Source organism: Meleagris gallopavo, chromosome 2 (genome assembly GCF_000146605.3).
Source record: "Meleagris gallopavo isolate NT-WF06-2002-E0010 breed Aviagen turkey brand Nicholas breeding stock chromosome 2, Turkey_5.1, whole genome shotgun sequence".
Lineage (NCBI taxonomy): Eukaryota > Metazoa > Chordata > Aves > Galliformes > Phasianidae > Meleagris > Meleagris gallopavo.
This window is the reverse complement of record NC_015012.2, coordinates 21047647-21069949: the sequence shown is the minus strand read 5'-3', so window position 1 is coordinate 21069949 and position 22303 is coordinate 21047647. Positions and strand designations below refer to the sequence as shown.

At 39.1% G+C, this 22303-nt stretch overlaps 1 protein-coding gene across 1 annotated transcript; it reads right to left on the bottom strand.

Annotated features, from left to right (window-relative positions):
- Positions 1 to 1538: 1538 nt before the first annotated feature.
- On the bottom strand, positions 1539 to 22301 carry INTS7 (integrator complex subunit 7; the record flags this gene model as incomplete). The annotated part of the gene is made up of 20 exons (XM_003203870.3): positions 1539 to 2176; positions 3013 to 3198; positions 4022 to 4120; positions 5357 to 5489; positions 6551 to 6619; positions 6996 to 7099; positions 7575 to 7769; positions 10523 to 10729; positions 11609 to 11746; positions 13604 to 13843; positions 14474 to 14571; positions 15133 to 15267; positions 16138 to 16255; positions 16686 to 16808; positions 18082 to 18281; positions 18642 to 18688; positions 19041 to 19178; positions 21197 to 21343; positions 21986 to 22115; positions 22214 to 22301. Coding segments are annotated over 20 exons (2883 nt in total), but the record flags the coding sequence as incomplete, so codon positions are not given.
- Between the last annotated feature and the right edge of the window lie 2 nt (positions 22302 to 22303).

The following is a 22303-nucleotide window of genomic DNA, read 5'->3' as shown; positions in this document are numbered from 1 at the left end:
TATACACATATCCACTAACAAATACAAAAACTTCAGCTAAGTTAAGGCATTTCAGTCCTCAGGCAAAATGAGTGCACATCCAAGAGAACGGAAAGGGAAGTCCAAGATGCCAACTTCCGAGAATCATTTATGAAAAACATTCAAGTGATTCCAGTAGATTACACTCTGAGCTCCAAAGGCAGAATTCGAAGCAAATTCCTTTCTTATCCCTACCTCTTTTTAAGGATCCACACTGCCTCAAGCAAGAGACTGGCCAGGCATCCAGAAATGACACCTTCTGATAGGTCTGAGCATACATTTACAAGAATGTGCTTTTTCCAGTTTTGAGCTTTTCTCCACTTGTGAGAAAATCCAGCTACACCACCCACCAGGGAATGAGCTTCAATTCTAGACCCTAAAAATGATTACTACCGGCTTCATGTGAAATGGTGTGTTTTATGAACGACTCCAAATTCGTCTGAATTTATTACCAACTCCATCCTTTCCCAACCCAATTTACACAAGCTAGATCGAAGCATAATCTTCACCATTAAGATTACATAATGATGCAACTGATATCTGCCTGCATAAGCTTTTCCATTGTATGAATTCTTTGCAGCAGGCTCAAGATCAATGTCTGGCCACTGAATATTTTCTTACTTTTCCAATGACTGAGACATCTAAATCATCTGCCACTATTAGTGTGCAATATGCACGACTGAGTTACTATTTCGTTTGCTGAGAAGCACTAACCAGATTTAACTTGGGCCCATACCACAGAATTACTTTATAGATCTTTCATTGTGCATTTTCAGGCATGGGCACCAGAAACAGGAGTTAAGATAACCTCTTTATTAATAGTAAAGGATCATATTTACCCTGATGGCTTCAGCAGAAACTTTCTGTACACTGCTGCAGCTTTAACATCCTTCCTTACTTCTTGCTATTTTGAGTAATTAATTTCTATGAAAAATCTTGGTTCTTGTTTGCCAAGTGTATCTCACCCTGTATGAGGAATAAGAACACACCGTGTTTAAAAAACACAGCCAAAAAGTAACCTTACTGCAAAATCCACATAACCTAGAACACTCTACTTGCTTAAATTAATGTTTTCTAATAAGTTCAGGGTCTACATATTTAACTAGCCTACAAATGAGCCAGCACAAGACATTTCCCTCTGACACCAAAGCTCCCAGCCCTAGCATTCAGATTTTCAGATTTCAGTGCTATTTGCCTGGCTCTAGAATTGATGCAAGTCTCTGGAGATGTACACACCTAGCACATCAGGTGAACAAAGTGCTTAGGAGAAGGAACGCATTTTTGAATTGTAGCAAGATTAATCTTACTGGCTCACAGAAAATAAAGACTCATCCAGGGAAAGACCGGAGCTGGCTTAAGTTTCTTCTACTAGAATTCTCACACATTCAGCTACACACTGTGAATATCGTGCAACCTACGAGGAAAGTCTGCTCCCCAGTGTTTCTGAGCTGGTTTGGAATGCTGACATCACAGGTTTTCAGCACCATATCCATCAATAACAGAACAAGAAACAACCATTTGTTATACAAAATAAAAAGTTGTTTGACACTTTAATCTGGAGATTTTTTTGCTTTCTTTTTTTTGCGTTACAATAAGAAAGATTGTGTGGTTAAGACAATAACCTGAGACTTCAATGAAGAAGGCACCAACCACAAACAGTTCAGATCTCTGGTTGCACGTTCAGTAGGTGAATCATCACCTTCTGGACTTACAGCTATTTGCAGTCATGGATATGTGCATGCATGCATTTGGGAACATGTACATACACAGCCACAGAACTAACTACATAACAATCTAAGTGGGGACAGAAAACATCACTTCCCTTAGCCAGCACAAAGTAGTCACTGACCACAAGAGTCACTTCCAGGAATTAAAACCGTGAGTATGCTGTTCTTTGTTGTTGCTGCTGTGATGGTGGCTGTCCTTGCTGTTGCTGAAGACGAACTTGCTGAGAGTATGGATCTTCAAGAGATTTAACAAAAATAGTTGTTTTAGGCCCAGTTTTCCAAACAATACCATTGGAATCTATGACAGAGGACTCAACTGTAATATTATGGGTGCCAAGTATCACAAAGTTTAACAGAAACTGAGTGCTGAAGTAGTCGTTGTGTGGCTCCACCCTCTGCTCCATTTCATTGGTCATGTTGTCAATAGGAATCTGAGAACACAAAGAAGGTTACCATTTTATACAACCTGCTAAAATCAGTTTTCTATTTTCTGTTTGAAAGAGAAAGGAAAAAAACACCTTTGTCCTCAATTTTCCTAAACCAATGCACATGTATGCTTGCATCAGTTTTGAAATATTTTTCATAGGTAAATGCAATTTTATTTTTTTGTATCTTTCAATAAAAGCAAGGTAGCTAACATGAAGTCTTTCCCCTTACCAGTGTTCTGGTTTTGCAATAAGGCAATTCAGATGTACTTCCTATAGTCCTGTTGCTTTAGAAGCAATTCACTTCTCCCCTAAACCTCAAGAACCCCCAAACTCACCAAAATAGACCTTTCACTAAGTGTTACATTAGCATAAACTGGACTTCAGACATGCAGACTTTGATAAGGCACTCTACTGGATTAATGGAAATTAAGAGGACTGTTACAAGAAAAAAAAAAAGCCCTTAATAAGGGTAAGAAGTTACAGTGGCTGTGCAGTAAAGAATGATCTCTTCCTGCCTTTTTTTGTGCCTCTGGAGTTGTCATTGGTATATAGCTAGACTGAATTTTCCTTATCTCAAGAAGACTCCTAATGACTTCTTCTGAACATCACAAGGTCTCTTTAGTCTGGAAGGAAAGTTGTTACTAAAAAGCTATCAGCATACAGCAAGCACAGAATTCCCAGGTTCCTTCCAAACACTATGACCAGCTCCCACTTGTGCCCAAATGTCGACTGCCAAGAGACAATTAGACAAGAACATATTAATTTCAACCAGAGGCTGAAAAGGATGGAAAATAAACTGAGAAGGTCTAAGACTCCTTGTTGCTCCTGTCTACCCATACCTTATAGTCTTGTCCAGATTTGCTCTGCAGTACTGAAGATACATTTAGACAGACCGATTGGATTTTACGGAAGAGGCCTGGTTTAGATCCATGCTGAACCACTCCCTCTACCTTTAAGGCCAACTGCTGATTGTTCTGTACTGCAATAGGTTCTGCAGGATTCCTTGGAGATGGGGATAGAGCAAGCTACAACACAAGACGACAGACAAATATGTAACCTCATGCCTCCTTAAAAGCAAAGATAATGACAAGATGAAACAGCACCTTCTTATAGCATAACTTCAAGGAAGGATTTGGTAGAGAAAAGCAGAAGATGGAAACATTCAATTTGCAGCAGAAACAGATTATTGTTAAAATCTACAAGCATCGTCAGCAATACCAGGCATGGTGTTTGCATCTCCTTCTTTAATTAAACACCTTCAAAAGAAGAAGTCTTCTATAAAATATCCACAAGTAAGCTCTAAGCATATGAAGACGAATACAGAAGTAAAAACCTGTATGATTCAATGTAAATTTCCAGTCTTCCAATTTCCCCAGAAAAAAAGGACCTTTTGAGTTAAAAATACAAAATTAACTTGCCCTTGAAGGCATCACACTGCCATTCTCACTCACTTAACTGATAAATATTACAACTTCATTCCGTAGTAAATGTTGGTTTTTGAAGAAAAATAACTCAGGCTTATAAAAGTTGTCTTCCTAAGACTAGAAAATCTGCTCTGCAGATGCAGAACCAAGAAAAATTACCAGTCAGATTTTATTTTAAGATCTTGCAGTCAAAGAACTGAATCTATTTGCTTGATTAAATCATAGCCTAGTGGCTCATAACAATTACATACGTATTCAGTTACAACACAGACATTACTTAAGCCATTCCTAACAGGCAAGCCCAGATCTGTATTGCACTTAAGTATCTTCAGTAAAAATACTGAAGCTTTATGCCTTCGGTATGAATATTCATGAAGTAGGTCTTATAAGGAGAGATTTTAGGCCACATTTGAGCAACACTTACCTTAATGCTTGTAGACTGCAGCTTTTGGAAGAAGTACCTTTGGAAAGAAAGGGGTACCTTCAGCAAGGCAATGACAGCACTGCACAGACAAGCTGTATGCTATAAGAAACAGAGCCAAAGCAAATGAGAATATTTCAGACAGTATGGAAAAGACATACACTTAGGTAATGAAACTGCAGTAGCTTCCACTAGAAGTCCAAAAACATATTTATACAGTCATATTATAACAGCCACTACAATGGCAGTGACTACATTCAGCTTATGCTTATGTTCTCTTCTTTATAAAGAAGGTATTCTGCTCTGGAAAGAACAAGCAGGCCAAGAAAAATATATATATAGATAATTTCAGTCCCAGTGTTAGAGTTAGCTTAGCAGTATCTGCTAACACTCCTAACACAGAATTGATACACAAACCCTCAAATAAACAATAATCCACTCCTGGCAAACAAAACTGGCAACTCCCACAACTTCACAGGGTGCAATAACTTGAGTTTTAAGCCTTTTATCTGCTCTTCCTTCCCTCACTGCATTGTAACATCAGCAAAGGCAGCCCTACTGAAATCACCCAGCTGGGCTGGAACAGACAGCAACTAAGTTTACAGTACTTACCTTGGCTACATTTTAGGCAACTCACTTTTCTGTGCAAAATGGGAATTTTATAAGGACTGCTGAATTCAGAAAAGAATAGGCAAGAAGGTGCCAGTCCTAACAAGTGAACCGTTTCCACCAATTTGCTTTATGATTTCACACAGCTTTATGATTTTCACTAACAGAAGATGACAACACCAGATTAGGACTGTAAAGGAGCACTCTTATCAGCTCCCTGTTTGCATTCAGCACACTTTACATTGTGTTTCTGATGACCTGTATCGATAAGAAACACTACACTCCAGCCACACAGTACTAACTGCCAACAGCTCAGACACTGAAGCTGGGCTAGTGCTGGATCCTCCAGCACTGTGTGAGCTACAGGTGGAACTCCTGAACCACAACAGCGTGAATAAACAGTATTTCAGTGTTTTAAATTTGATTGTGGTAAGGGATTTGACAGAGACTCAGTATTATCTCTAACTATCCTAACATTTATCAGCATCTGCTACACTCATAATACCAGGATTTTAAAAAACATGTTTTTAATCAGGCCAGTAATGTTATAGATGTTCTAGCAAAACCTTTTTTTCAAGTATTAGAGTATATCCTTAGGAACCGAGTTCCTTGTACCACTAATAGTTAATTAAATAACTGAAATGTGCTCTTCAGTTGCTTGATCACCTGAGATTTCCTTAGGTTTAGGCACCTTCATCTACAGAACATATATGTAAAGCTATTACTTGCCAAGTAAGACACAGGAGCATACTTCCTGTTGAGGGATTCCACTTCTTCCAGTACATGATTAAATACAGACATCATTCTCCTCTCATATTCACTCTCAACGTGCGCTGCTCCATTTGAGCTGTATTCCTGGAAACTAGAAAATAAAACATTCTGCTGTGCCTAAAATACTTTCCTCATCCCAGCCCAAGAGGCTCACTCTGAAACACGCCCAACGAGACCGTCCTCTGTTACAACTTGAAATTCATTAAGAGATAAACTGTTTGATTTATTGTTTTCCCAGTCAGACTTGCTCCACACATTTAAGCCCTTTCTTAACTCCAGCTTATCCAGCACTTTGCGTTCCCATCCTTTCCCAGTTGAAGCAACTACAGCTCTAACAGCCTGGGTGTGCTTAATTCCCTCAGGGATTTTATTTCAGCCTGCAGAATTTATAACGTTTTAAAAAAAAAGTCTGACAACTCAACAGAAACGGACAATGTCAGTCAGAGTTAATAAATATGGAATCTTATAATCTAATGCTCTGAATACAGTTCCACCTCCTAGAAACCTAACTTTTTAAAGGACACAATGGGAAAAAGTATGATTAAGGCATCTTCAAAATAGCGCTTAATTCATAATGAGTAGGAGAGACATTTGGGATGCCCAATTCTATTTCCAGTTACAAGAAATGCACATTTATAAAGATGTTTAGCCACGTTTTAGCCTCCTTTTAATCACAGCCACAGAGTTCTGAAGAATTATTTGATTCATAGTTGCTTCCATGTGATTTTGCTAATACATACAAGCTTACACACACAAGCCAGAAATTAATTTACCTTAAAAATCTTGTACTAATCTAATGCATGCATTTCCAGGACTCTGAAGAAAACTAACATGTACCTGCTATTTCCACTTACAAAATTAAAATATATGATAACAGATTAAAAGTCTGTTCTTATTTTGATTCAAATCTGTATTTAAGATGAGTGCAGTACAGCTCTCAAGAGCAGAGTAAGTATAAAAAGCAGAACCTGAAACACAGTCCCTAACCTGCCAGCTACAGCACAGCAGCAACAGGTCCTCCAGCCTGGCCAGAGCAAAACTGTAAGGGGCCACAAGGAAGCTTCTCTGAACATTCCTTGAATTCCTAGATTTAAAGTCCCAAGAGTTTAGAAACTAAACACAAAGGAGCAGAAAGTTAACTCTAAAACTTACTTTGCAGATTCTGGATCCAAAATCAGAGCTTCAATTGCATGTGAAATCAACAGGCAGCTCTGCTGTTGTCTGATATTAACATTAAGGAGCTAGGAGACTTACAAACTTGGTTCCTAAAACAAGGAATACAGTACTATTTACTGGCACTTTTCCTTATTTCTCTAGCTTTTGTGAAGTAATCCTATCATTACTCCTTTGGTAAACAGACGAAGAACTACGGAAATCCCATTTTATGCTGTTGCAAGTTTCAAAACCTAATTTACTCATGAAGTAATTTTGAACAATAATATCAATGGACATTTCCAAATAGGTTTCAAGTAACCTGACTTATGTTAACTGCTTCGAAATGACTTTGTGCTAGCTTTCACTAGAGAAGGGATTGTTAAGCTTTGTGCTGTCCCAATGAGAATATAAGAGGACAAATTCTGAGCTTTTAAAAGGATACAGCTCTACATTCCTTAGAGTTGCTGAGTCTGCATCAAAAGATGACTGATACAGATCTCCATAACGCACAGCCAGGTTTCGGAATTCCTCCATTGATAACTTCATCTACAGAGACAATTTTACCAGTCAAAATAACAGAAGAAAAACAGCATGCATCCAGAAAATCACTACACTAATCAACACCACTGAAGAAATAAAACACACTCTCAAAGATACATAAAATTTTTCCCTCTCCCCATGAATAAAAAGCACTTCAGTGACAGAGTATTACTTATGATTTAAACAGATATTCTTCCTGTAAAAAAAAAAAAAATTGAAAAAAAAACTAACAACAAAACAGCATACCATTTTGAGGTTAAAAACAAAACTAACTTGAACAACCCAGGTCGGATGGAGCTTTGTGCAGCTTGGTCTGAATGCCTTCAGGGATGGGGCATCCACAACCTCTCTGGTCAGCTGAGCCAGCACCTCTCTGTAAAAACTTCCCCCTTCTAATCTTAATCTATGATATCTGCTGAGAAGCAAAATACATACTGATATCATAAACATAAGTATACAAGAGTGGAACAAGAACACATGCCTGGTTAGAGATGCGTCCACACCTCTGGAGATCATTGCCTGACGTCATGGCAATCGTTGTGGCAATAGCTGGTGGTGGACTTGTTTTCAGGCTGTTGCAGGTACAAATAAGTTGAGAAAAAGCTTGCAGAAGGTCAATCCTGAGTTTCACAAATCCACACTGAAAGCTCAGAGGATTAAGCGGTGTACTCGCAGCCTGAAACACAGTAATTGTAATGTTGCTAATTGAGGTCAAAAGCAAACATAGTAAAATAACTTTGCAATGTCACTAAACTGTGTTCTCATCAGACAACTACACTCTCTGGGTCACTACTAAAGCTGATTTTTAAAAACAAACCTAATAGATTTGCTCAATTTAAATCATACCAAATATAGAGGGTAGAAAAATTTAGGTAATTATTAAGCTATCAAGTGTATCATGCTTGTAACAACCGTGACTTGAGCTATTTGGGCACTTATTTCCCCTTCTTCAAAGGACAAGCTATTAGAAGTTTAAACCCACACAGTCCAGACAGCCCCTACCATGAGAGGGCACACTGAACTGATTGGCGAAGAAACAGAGAGGACTGCAAAAGTCAATCCTTGTATGAGTCAGAATGATGAAGGAGCAGCTAAAGCCACCCAGTACTAAAAGCAGTAGTAACAGTCTTTGATTTTCTCTGAACTGTGACATGAACAGGAACCACAAAGGCATTTTATATTTGATGAAAGCAGTGACAACCAAGAATGATCAACAGAACTCCATGAGGAAAGACATGCTGCTATTAATCTAAGGTTACTGCTCTGTGCAATTCTATTCCCTAAGAGCTCATCTGACTTGGAGAACCACCTGCGATAGCCGAAGACACCCAGGAGGGCAAACTGCAGCACTCAAGATTTGGTGCTAGTCAAGCCAAAAATCCAAGCTAGGATGTATCCAACACATTACCAAGAATTTCTTCTTCTTTTGCTGGCAGGAAAACAAACAAGTTTATCACAAAGTGTCCCACGTCATCTGAGAACTGGCTCACCAGGGGTGAAACTAAGGAAATATCAACCAATCACTATAAAAAGCCAGATGTTCTCAGTGGAGCAAACTGGACTTGATTCTTTAGATAGAGATACAAGCTTGCCTCATTAACACTGCAATTTGTATTACCTGCAACCCATATAGCCATGGGCAATAACTAAGTTACATTTCTTCTGAAAATGACTTAGAAAGTTCTTCAGCTCAGTTAAGTTCTTCAAATGACACTCCTTAACATGTTTTGAGTTAGCACTAATCATATGCTTTGTTCAAGCTCTGTCTCTTCTCTACATCACCAGTAGTGAAAAAACAAGCAGGAGTTTCTAAGGAAATGCAAGTTCTGTGCCAAAGAGTCCCTGTTTCAAAACCTTTGCTAACTATGCAAGAAAGCACATAGCAAGACAGATGGCACTGGGGCTGATGCACTTTATAACTCCCTGTCCCACACATTTCTCGCAACTCACCTGAAAAAACTTTGCATACACTCAAGCAACCTTCCTTCTTGCATGTGCATCAAGAAGGAATTGAGAAATATTCTGATAAGATCAGTCACTGTCTGGATATGTCATCATCTGCAGGATTACCAGCCAGTGCTGTGTAGTTACGAGGTGGCCCAGTTACACAGGCATTAATGTTCTGCAGCACCAACAGTGCTGAGTCATGCACTACACTAAAACAGAAGCAACAGAAAAGCTGAAGTCAGAGGGAAGGAACAGCTGAAGTATTCTGCAGTTAGATTAGCCTGCATCCTTAGTGACGCTTTGCTCCTCTTTTAAACATTGAGTTACACAGATGTAAGCTGAGAATGGCTCCTTTCACAGCTGAGATTTGAATACGGGGAGAAATTTGTCAAGAGAGATGCAATAAGTCAGCAACAGCTAGCAAATAATAACAACAATAATAAAAATAAAGATAAAGCAGCTTCCTCTTCTCTAGTTCTCTGAAACCTGTGGACCACAATTTTCAAGAAAGTCAGTAGAAGAGATGAGGAAAGTAATTTTTCAATGACAAAAAGAAAAAACAGACTCTAGGGAAAGACAATTTAATTTGCTGAACCACTTCCCTGCCTGTATTAAATATTCATGTCTAATTAGATGCCCCCTCCAATGGCTTCTAGATGTTAGAGAAGCCTTAAGTGTTGAATGAAAAGCCTCATCCACTTAGCCAACAACTTAAAGGCAAATACTTGCAGAGCTTTCTCTCAGAGGATAAAGGCATAAAATTTATAACCTTCCACATTATCCAAGTGGCAGATTATTTAAAAACAGTATATCTGAGCTTTATTAATAGTAATATCTGAGCTGACATGCCACTGACAACAACTGCAGAAGAACTAAGCTGCTTCAATTAGAAGTGCTGTATGAAGATGGAACACCTTTTGTTAAGATGACAGTATGAAGTGGAAGTCCATATTCATTAATGCCTTTGCTGCTGTTGTTCACAGAGACACCATACACAGCCTTATTTTCTCCTACTTTAGAAAAGTAAAAAAATACTTGCTTAAAATATGTACTTCAAAATTCATGTGGATTTGATATCATTGAATTATTCTTCCTCCTCTTATGTATTGGTGTGGCTTTACTGTTCTTAGAATTCCATAGGATCACATTATCAAATACAATGCAATATGAACTCAGCAGGAAGACAATTAAGCACTTTAAGTAAATTAAGTAACTTTAAGTAAAAAAAGAAATGTATCACATGATTTGATCAAGGCAGAAAGTGGAGAAATGGAAAAACTGGGGAAAAAAAAAAATGTAGCAAATGAACTTAGCTGCTGATCTCTTTGAAGAAACAGTGGCTTGTAACAGGCATTTCCCTGCAGCCTTCTCATAAAAAAGAGGTTGGCACCCTTAACACCTTTTAAGAAGTTGAAGAACAGAAACAAAACAGATCTGCCATGGTACACAGAATCATCACTACAATAGAAGATCTGTGCTTACCGTTAGGGATGCTATTCCTTTGTGATATGATTTTAAAGCTTCAGCTATGCAAGAAAGTGCTGAGCTGTAGTTGTCCTCTTGCAAACCTGTCAGACACTGCTCTGCATGGGAGAACTCCTTCAAACTGTTCAGCCAGAAGTAAAAGTGCTCCGAAGCCACCTGAGTCAGCAGGCTTTGATACAGTTCTCTGGCCATGTCATGGTTACCCTGTAATGATAAGAAGGTTTGGAAGAGGGGACAAGAAAAAAGGCTGTGGGTAATTGCTGTGTAAGGACATCAACTTCCCCAGAATTAGTCATACTTCAAAAATAAAACCAGTGAACCTTCTATTAGTCATTTGATCATTACAAACCTAATAACAAATAAAACCACTAAACCTTATTTTATGGAAAGATAAGCTTGAATGAAGTAATTATTTATACAAGACAGTTTAACAAGATAAGAAACAAGTCTAGAAATGCAGTTATTTTTAATACTGAAAACATATATTTCATCTTCACAGTAACACTGGGTTTGAAACTATTACCAAGTCAGACCAGAGCTAAAATCAGGAGCCCTGGCTGACGTTCTGAAGCAATGCTATACTCTGTCCTCCCCTCTGCAAGGCATACCTTATCTGCTTCCCCCACATCTCATAATAGGCTTTCTGCATAATTCTAACCCCAGCTATGATTTTATTGAAGGGGAGAGAAAAATCAATCAATCAATCAATCTTTTTTCACATTGCAGAGAAGCATACATCAGGATGGTTGGTAGCATTTTCTAAGTATCAACCAGAAAATAAAGATTAGGCATGCTCATAAAAAAATAAAGATCAAGTCATTAGCTTCTCCCTTCTCAAACACTCTGGAAAGATAAATGGCTAGGAAAACCAACCTGATGTGGTGACCACTCTGAATGGAATCAGCATTCCAGAGAATTAAGAAGGAAAATGATATATTCCCCACAGCTACCCTCCCACATTGTTTTCTATGTTCTCAGCCCTATTATTTTCCTTCCTTACATTCTTTTCCCAATTCAAGGAAATCACTAGGATCCTTCCAACAACACCAAAACATTTTCTTCCAGGTATTTATTTTTACCTACCATTCTGGAAGCCTGCCTGGCTATCCTGTAGGCTGTCCATCCATTGGAGGCATTCTCAAGCTGCTGTTTGATAACAGTTTTAATTTCTGGAGATAAAGCTTTCTGACTGGAAACAAATATCACTGTGGCAAGAGAAACCTACAGAAGAGTGGACAGGTTAAGAATAAGGTTGTATTTCAAGAACAAACCACCACAAACAAAAGAAACCCAAACCATCTCAGCATAATAGAAACAATCTGCTTGATTTTGGACCTGGATCTACATAAAAGGCTTAATATACATTTTAACTGAAGAACTCTTCTCAGTCATGTATCTTAATATTTGGGGCAACCAAAATATTTTTTGTAGATGAAACTCAATTTAAATAACCTTTACTGCCACTTTCCAGTGGGATAGCTCAAAGGCTCCAGATAAATAAGCAGGATGCTTGTAATTTCTTTCTCAAAAAATAAATTAATCTCTAAATAGATGTAATAAGAGTATTTTTATCTATTTAAGTATATTAAAATGCGTGTCAGGCTACCACATGTAAATTGATATAATTAACTACCATCTTATTCTTCTGCAAACCTTATTTTACTATCTCAACTTTTGTCTAAGCAGTGCCATCTGCTGGGAAATCTAGAAGAATACATTGCATATGCCAACACAACTCCAAAATCACATCTCACATATCTATGATTCAATTCTATCAAATTGAACTATCTAAAAAAATAACTGTAGGCTGGCAAATCAACTTGGACCTAACAAGTGCCTTAGGCTAACCTTTTGGGAAGAGAAAAACTATCCGTTGTAGTTTATGCAGATGGAGTTACAGTGTTGGTGGATGAAGGAAGAACATCACCTACCTGGACTCATTCAATGTATCTGACACTGTCCCACATGACATTCTTGTCTCTGGAGAAATACAGATTTGATGGATGGAACACTTGGTGGATAAGGAATTGGCTGGATGGTCACACTCAGTGGCTCCATGTCCAGATGGGCCCCAGTCACAAGAGATGTTCAGGGGTCAGTACTGGACTGACAATTTGTTACATCTTTGTCAGTGACATGAGCAGTGGGACTGAGTATGCCCTCAACAAGCATGCTGATGACACCAAGCTGTGCGGTGCAGTCAACACACTGGAGGGAAAGGATGCCACCAAGAGAGATCTGTACAGGCTTAAGAGGTAGGTCTGTATGAAATTCTTAGTCAATAAGGTCAAATGCTATGTCATGCACTTGGGTTGGGACAATTTCAAGCACAGATACAGATTGAGCAGAGAATGGACTCAGAACAGCCCTGAGGCAAAGGACTAGGGGTGCTAGCTGAAGACAAACTCAGTGTGAGATGGCAGTGTATGATCGCAGCCCAGAGTGCCAACCATGTCCTGGGCTGAATCAAAAGCAGTGTGATCAGCAGGTCAAGGGAAGCGATCGTTTCCCCCTACTCTGATCTTGTGAGACCCACCTGCAGTACTGCAGGATAAGAGCAGCACAGATCTATTACACAAAATCCAGAGGAGATTGTAAAGATGATGGGAGGCTGGAGCACCCATCCTTTGAAGAGGGCTGAGAGAGTTGGGGCTGTTCAGCCTGACAAAGAGAAGGCTCCAGGGAGACCATAATATAGCCTTTGCGTACCCAAAGGGAGCCTACAAAGAAAGGTGAAGAGGGATTTTTTTTTTAAAGGGTGTGTAGTAATAGGAGAAGGGGTAATGGCTTTAAACTCAAAGAGAATAGATTTAGATTAGATATAAGGAAGAAATTCTACATTTTGAGGGTGGTGAGGCACTGGCACAGGCTGCCCTGATAAGCTGTGGATACCTCATCCCTGGAGGTGCTCAAGGCCAGGTCGGATGAAGCTTTGAACAATCTGTTCTAGTGGAAGGTATCCCTGCTCACAGCAAGGAGGTTGGAACTGGATGGTTTTTAACGTCCCTTCTAATCCAAACCATTCTATCATTCTATGATTTTGTCCATCAAGGTTTATTCTTTAGAAGGAGGTCTTACCAAGAGTTCCTGTTTTTTATCTGTGGTAGATTGCCCGATCACTTTATAGAGCTCCATCAGATCTCCTAGCATGCCATCGGCCAACACAGGCAGCTGCATGGCAATAGCTGCTAAACAGTGGCACATGAGGATCCTAGCAGCATCCTGAGCACTGTGCAGCTGTGTCAACAGAGATTCAACCACTGACTGGCTCAGGTGAGGACGGCACTTGACCAACTTCACCATACAAGTTAAGGTGATCTGTAATTCACAAACATCAACAGGTACAATCAATACAATTCTTACTTAGAAGTAAAATCAAAACAGACGCTTTGTTGCAAGTGCAATCACAGAAATACACAAGAAGGAGACTTCCTTAGAGCATAAGCCTCTATCTCTAAACTCAAAGCACAGAGATACCAAGAAACAATTCTTCTCATGCCTTTACAGGTACGTAACTAAATAAAATTGCTGGTAGCAGGTCATTGAAGTGGGACAATAAAAAAAATACTTCATATGAGCATTGTTATCTTGCAGATTGCATCCCCATTTCAGAAAAACTGGGTTCTCCCTTCCCAAGAATTTCTTTACTCTCTTGAGACGTCTCCATCCCTCATTCAAATTTGTTTTATTACAGCCGTACCTCAGAAAAGTCCACCTTCTCTCCCTTCCATGGAAATAACTTATACTAGAATTAAAAGCAATCACACTGCAGTCATGTACTATCACTCTGAACTCTTAACTACTGACAAGACACAGAAAAACATTGATTTTTTTCCAGTTGGTATGTTATGTTTCCACCAGAAAGATATGGTACATTTTAGCTCTTCTCGTATAGAAACCATTACTATAACTTACAGCTGTGCTAATGAAACACAACAGTACCATCACCTTTAAAGTTGCTTGAGCTCCTGGACTGTCATCTTGACTACAGAGAACAAGAAGAGATTCTAAGCCAAAAACAGCATCTTGCTCCAAAGGCAGAAGATCTAAGAAAAAGAAACAGAGTCAGTTAGTTCCCTTTCAGAGTTCCTGACTTTAATCAATGTAATGCTTACTGTGGTGCTGCAGTGGTGACAGATGAACATTCTAATAATTCTGACTTACTTTAACTGGAAGCAATTCTGTGTCTCGGGTAATTATTCAGCAGGCACATTAACAGTGACATCTGTAGGATGAGCATAAAATTCTGGACTACAACTTCCAGATGCTCCATTATTCCTCTGCAGCAGATTTTGTGCCAAGAGTTACCAAAGGCTAATCGACAATTCAGTGGTTTATAGCAAAAGTAAGACAAGCCTTTATTTTAGTAGTTCCACAGCGTCCATTATCATTATTATTATTTTTTTACAAATCAGCAGAAGATGGAATCTTCCCAACCATTCACAAAATTCCACAAAACATCTGTAGAGATTATAGTCCCCATAACCAGCATGAAGAGGATCAGACAGATTTACAGAAAAATTCATGGACAAAACCAGTTAATAATATATTAAGTGCATAAGCCTGATTGCAAATGAATTTATTTCATTGTCCTTGCTCACATTTACCTTTTTCCTGACAAGAGGCTGATATATTTGTCAGAATTCTCACACCATGAGCTGCAATGCCACGGTTATTATGGTAACAGCACTCCTGTGCTAATTTTACTAAATCAAATGACCTTGCAGTTGTAGCTGCTGCTCCTAAATGAAGACAAGGCAAAGCAGACATAACAGCACATAACTTAATTAAACGTTCAAGTATATTCCTGTACAAAATCTATATTGATTTATGGTGCTTGGTTTCTTAAAATTACTTATTTTACTTCATTTTTTTTTTATCCTACCATTTTAACATATATTCCTATACACACACCAACACAGAGACTCTCTCCTCTTTCCTAAACACAACTTAGATGTATACAGAAAAAAAGTATTCAGGTCTAAAGGCTGATGTTTCAAGGATTGGAGATCTTTAGACTTTTCCCTAAGATTTTACTGACTGGAAAAAAAAAAAAAAAGCTATCGAGCACATTAAGACAGGCCAGAATAACTGATGAAAACATAGTTTTTCTTCTCTCCTGCAACCAGTGTTGTCAGGCTCACTATATTCATTAAGGCATAGTGGCTTTCAAGAAGGCATAAAAGACAGTATCATCTCCATTTTCAGAATGTCTGCTCCTTCTCAACTACAAAGCCTCTATCCTTCTCTGTTTCCTTCACCTACACTATAACATTACACAAGTAGTGGTTTCAAAGTGCCTTAAGGAGAATACAGGCTGCCCATTTAAAAGGCAAACTGTTTCTTTAGTTTATGTAGAGAAATTGAAAACCCAAAGGTAAACAAAACTTGCACAGAGCTTATTAGCCACAAAATCTACAACAGAATCTTAGACCATGACTGTCATTGGTGCACGCTCCCTCATTTCAAGTTCACATACAATAAACAGTCTGACTCTCTAGTGCTCTGAGGTTCAAATATACTTCCAGAATACGCAACAATTAAACAGTTCAGAATTAGATAGCTAATCTACCAAAAATGCCAAAAATTATCATCTAACCTAGTTTTCTCACCTGGAGCACTGCTGAAGTACTGTTTAATGGCAATGGTCCCCGATAACGTGGAAAGAACCGACAGCATGCCCAGCTTCAAACTGTCATATGGAGTGTGAAGAGCAGATTCACACAGTGCCTACAGGTTAAGAGAAGGGAGAAGATGCAAACAGAAGGAAGTTCTGTGAACTATCTGTATTAAAGGTCTAGTTGCACTTGTTTGTAAGAAGGAAGGACCTATGACCAAAACAGATAAAACTGAAGTCAAACCAGATCTTCCTTGCTCACCTGGCAAGCATCTAGAAAACGTCTTGCATGTATCCTGATCAGCAGGCTCTAAGTATCAATAGCACCAGTTTCTAAAGCCAATGACACACACTTCTCCTCAGTTACTTTACTTCAGTTGGTCATTAATTTTTGGCTACTCTGCTTGGTAGATTATGCCTAATTTAAGGACATGGAGACGCATATTCTCTCCTCCTTCCTTTCCCATACAAATTGTTTTCTTGGAAAGAATTCCACAACTAAATGCAGTTTCATAACAAACTTTTGCCTAAAAATGTATTAACCTGAATATTTTCTCTACTCCACGTATGTGGCATCTTGTTGGCCAAAAGCTTTAAATCTTGGATGGCAAGCCTCTTCACAGCCTTTCTGGGGTCATTCTTCAAGTACTGCAACAAAAGCTGGACCTGTAAGAAGATAAATTCATCATTTAAGGGGGAGAGATTGTACTAGAATGAAGCCCATTCAAAAATATTCATGAAGGAATTTTGAGAATACTCATCTGAAACTGCTATGCATAACCTGTCTGCATGCTTCCCACATGGCAAAGACTGTACTGCAGTTCCATGGCAAGTGAAATCAATTCAACAGTTGCTTTCTGCTATCCTCCTCCCCTGTCTGCTCAAGCACACTTCTCTGCACCACCCTGCATACCCCAAGAAGCCCTGAGAGCTATTCCTGCCCTCACAGAAATACTGGTAAAACACTCCCAAAGACCTCATTCAACACTTTGCATTGTCATGATTACACCAGCAGCAAGAATTTCAGGCATTTGACACTAATTCAGGTGTCTGCATGATCTGCAGTCAACAGAGAGCAGCACAGATACACACTGTGTCTCAGAAAAAAATAACAAGAAACCCACACACCCTGGCTACCTGATTTATATGTCCAACATAGGCTGCTGTTGGGCAGAAATACAGCCTTTAAGTCCATGCTTACTTTCATAAAAAGTTGTTTCAGTTAGCTCAAATTCAGTACTATTTCTGAAAGAAGTTTCAAACAAATCAATGCCGTAAGTCAAACAAACATCAGCCTTCCACAGATGTATGGGATTAAAAGGCCAATATATTTTTATGACTTTACAGTAATTAGTTAGATGAGTCTCAAATGCCACCATGTGTTCAAACTTGCTATATAAATCACATTCACAAAGCCCATTATCTAAACATAAAAGCATTATATTTTGCCCATCACTGCTTTCTCACAACTTGGTTTAAAAACATAAGCTGTAGCAATAGACTCAGTCTTTCATGAAAAATTTTTAATTTCATTTTTAAATGTACTCTATGCTGTTGAATTATTCATTTCCTTGTACATACAAATGGTAAAAGGCACACCCACTATCAGAAGAAAACATACAGCAGGGAAAACACACAGAAGGGAAGCCTGGGTTCTAGAGGCAAAAAGAAAGTTTTCAGAAAAAAAATCATTTTCTTTCTTGATTTCATTACTGATTTCCAAGACAGACAATTTATGAACTATGAAAAAGGTCTCTGTGTTGGAGGGGGTTATCTGGAAGTGACAGCAGTTGGAACATACTCTGTCTCTATGGCACATATGAGCAATCACCTTAGCATATTCATCACAACTTATCTTCAGATGCCAACTGATGGTGAAAGTTTAGGGTTTTGTTTTGTTTTAAATATGCTTTGTAAATTCATTTGAAAGAAGAATTACCTGCTTAGGAATGTCAACCAAAGAAGAAGCAGCAAGCAGAGTGAACGTGTGCAGAGTAACAATGACCATCTTGGTGGAAGGATATGACGTTACCAACTGCTGAAGCAACTGCCGGGAGCTGGAGGCCAGGCTAGCATCATGATGCATGTGCTGCAGAATAGGGATCAACTTCAATTTCAAGTCCACAGGTGTAGCTAAACCTGTAACAGGGAAGAGAGACATTGCCAGGCTGTTGTACAGGCTTTTAGTAGTACTAAGACACACAGTATGCATTACTAGTACTGCTATCAATGCAGTCTGTGCAGACTGCTGCATTAGCTTCAAGTAACCTGTTCTCTAGCTAGCAGCTTAAGCACAGCAGTATCAAATATTTTAAGAGATCAGGAGTGTTCTGAAAATTCAAATTTTGAGAGTACATGTAGAAGAGGTGTTGGATTATTTGTTACCTAATTTAACTATAAAACTGGAATTATTTGGGGATAAGGACAGTGGTATAGTGATATTTTATATATGTATGTATAAAAAAGAACTCTCAGATATCACTCAGTATTTGTACATACCTTGAATCATCTCACTGATTTTGTTACATATTCCTGCAGCAAAGTCCCTGTAGAGAAAAAGACAAAGCACAGGTGAAATGAAAACAAATGGATTAAAAATCAACAGAACCAAACACTGCGTTTTAATAATAAAAACCATCACAAGAATGTTTGCCAAAACTTAAGCTATTTTAGGATTCCTACATAGGTGCATAACCAAATGATAAAATGGAAGCTTTCAAATACGTTTCAAAGTTTTTTTAGACTTGAATTCAGATTTCCCTACAGTACTGTTATGACACATAACAGCTGTGAAGGATGTTCTAACACCACTGAAGAAAATTCTAAGTTCTGTGAGTGACAGTGGAGTTCTTATTCTTTGTAATGTGAAAAATAGGGAGAAAAAAAAATCCACCTTACTTTGACTGTGCAGAAAAGTTGGCAGCAGCAAAAATAGCAGCTTCAACTTCCACATTATCATGGGAATCCAAACTCTGACGAATACTGTGATGCGCATTCTTCCTTTCTGGAATGATAGACGCCATGCTGCCCAACATCCTACAGACACAGATCAGGAAACTGAGCAAGCACAATGAATATGAGGTAATGCAAGATGAAATCAAAGAGAAGTGCAGAAGGACTGGTTTAAAGTCTTGATTTTTATATAAATGAGAGCTCTTTTATGTTCACTACAGAAAAAGACACACTGACAGTAGGCATGTAACTAAAACGTGAAAATATTGGTATCAGTCTTCTGTTAGTTATTTAATAAAAACGAACAACAGAAAAGTAACCATATTGGAGTATCAGTAGTGGAAAGCAAGAATTGTTATAAAACTAGGAGCACACTATGGCACAGGGTACACTGAGTGTTTTTAAGACGCTTTTGTGTTCAAGCTCTGATATCAATGCCATAGATTTAATGCTAAAATGTATTACTGCATGCATATACAAAGTATACATCATGCAATTTAAAAGTCAGACATTTGGTACTTTAGGAGAACTAAAATAGCACTTCGAAAGTTGTTTCCACCTTTTCTATTCTTCCCAATAAGTCTTCAAATTGAAGTGATACATGCCTGAGAAGTCATAAACATTAACTAAGAACTAAGAAAGCAAAACTTCTAGAGTCTTTATAACAAAGCATACATCAGACTTTCATCGTTTGTTTCTAAGATCCTTTGCTGGCCTGAAACAAAGTTACTATTGGGAATAGCACAATACCTTCTGTTTAACCAACAGGAAAAAAAAAAAAAAGAACAAATTCAAGTATCTGTACCATCAATCACCTCACAGGTATTTTCAGAAATGTTTACAGTCAACCAGAACGAATACAAGAATTTGCACCAATGGTAATGTTAGCAAGACTTCTATGTAAGTATTTACACAGAGCTACCTGGCAACGCACTGCGCCCCTACACAAAGTGTTGCTTTGGATCTTTCTTTCAGCATGTCCTTTCTTACTGACACTACTGGAGAAGGGCAAAACTGAAAACTTCTATAGAGCTGAAAGCAAGAGCTACTGTAACTTATCTTTCACCTGCTGCGTCTTGGGTAGTGATTTGTAATTAATGCAAATTAAGCTAATTCCCGGGACTTCTGGCTATCTGTCAAGATGGCCCTCAATACCAGGCAACAAGCATAGATTTATGTTAGAATACTGAAGTGATACAAGAAAACATATAGATACATTGCACTCTCACATTTCTGAGATCCTAAAGCACCAAAGCATAATTTCAAAAATATAAAAAGAAATGGGTGTGTGAACTAATAAAACAAACCTCCCATCTTTCAACAGTGAGATCAATAACAGTTCTGGATGGATAGGAGAAAAGAATAAACAGGGAGAAGGAGTGCTCTGTTCACATTTTAATTCAGCTGCACAGGAGTTGAAGATGCAGAGAAGATTATCACGTTGGGTACCGTTAGAGATACAGTCACCAAAGCAGCAGGACAGCAACATTAAAGATAGCTTAAAGTGTGGGTGTTTTTGACCCACTGGATTCCTAGGAAGGCCACAGCAATCAGCAACAGAAGTGCACCTCCTCAGATATCATGGATTACAGACAAATAAGCAGTAAGCATCTAGGACAACAACAAATGAAGGAAAAGTATAACAAAATTCACATAAATTAGTTTAGTTTACAAGTTAACAACAGAGTTTACAAGTTAACAAAAGTTATTTTGACATATATGGAAGCACTTCCCTTTTGGTCTTGCTCTAAATATATCACGTAATGATGTAGGTTTTTTATAGATACATCTGAGTTACATATACAATGTGTAATTCTTTTATTCAGAGCACACACAACATCTGAGTACTGCCAATTCCATCTTGCCTGGAGCCATCTGCACAATTCTCACATCACAAATACAAGCATGAAAAAACCTTGTTCTTCCACTTACAGATCCCCACTGCTTGCTCCCTATGAAATGTCCCTGCTTTTTTCTTTATGATGAGTTTGGAAGACAGCTTCTACATTCTGAGTAGTTGCTGATTTTGTTTAGAACAGATCAGCAAACCAGTAATGAGTTACAGCTTTGAAGTAAGTCAGGTTCATTTCTGTGCTACCTACCGAAGTGTGATAGCCCGAGCAACAGGATCATTGCTATGAATCACCGAGAAAACTCTCTTCACAAACTCATCCACGTTGAGGATCTTCTCTAGGTGCTTCTCACTCTGCTGGGTAACTTTCAGCACGCACAACCTCAGGAAGTTGTTCCTATCAGAAGACACGAGCTTATCTTTACTGAGCTGTTTGATAATATAGACTCAAAAACTGAATGTATTACGAAAAACTTCAGAGAGTTAATCACAACAAAGAAGCTCTGCGCTTTAGAAATGGTTCGAGTAGGCTGATACAGTTAAAGATGGAATATGAATGCACTGCTATTTTGTAGCACAAGGGACAAATTTCCTATTGCTTCAAAACACAAGTAATGTACTACGAATGTCGGTCCAACACTTTTGGGGAAACGAACCCGCTGACAGCAGTAACTATGGGCACAGGCACATGTCTGTGCCACACACACTCCCAGATGCGATTCTACTGGAAAACTGTGGCAAAAACTGAGACAGAGAAGCCCAACAGCCATTGCCAAGCATGAACGAGTCTGTACTCCTTCCTGCACCCAACGGCAAAGATTCTACAGCAGAAACAAAGATGTCTGTGTGCTACTGCGAGCAGCTGCATGGCAGACACGGCTCAGTGAGGCTCAGGGCACTTGGAAAAGCTCAACTTGAGGCTCTGGTATTCCCGTTCCTCACAGAAGGGACTCGCAGAGTCGATCATTCAAAATCGTAACTACTGAATGAAGTCACCTACGGAGAACTGCCTCCAGCGGAATTAAAGCACGCTACTCACCCGACCCTGAAGACGTCGGCCAGCTTCAGGAAGGCCGAGTTGATGAGGATGGGGAAGGGATACTTCTGGAAGAGCCGAGGGAAGCGCACGACGGCCTCGCACTGCTCGCCCAGCTTGCCGGACCGCAGGCCTGCACAGAGCACCGCAAAGCTGAGTAATACAGCGGCACCCGCCGGGCCCCGCCCGCCCGACACCCCAGCCTCGCGTTCCCTCAGCCCCAGTCCTCACCCTTGTCCAGCTCCATGAGGGCGGAGTTGGCGTCCAGCTCCTGCTCGCCGTACCCCGCGTCCGCCAAGAACGACTTCCCGCCCGCCGCCA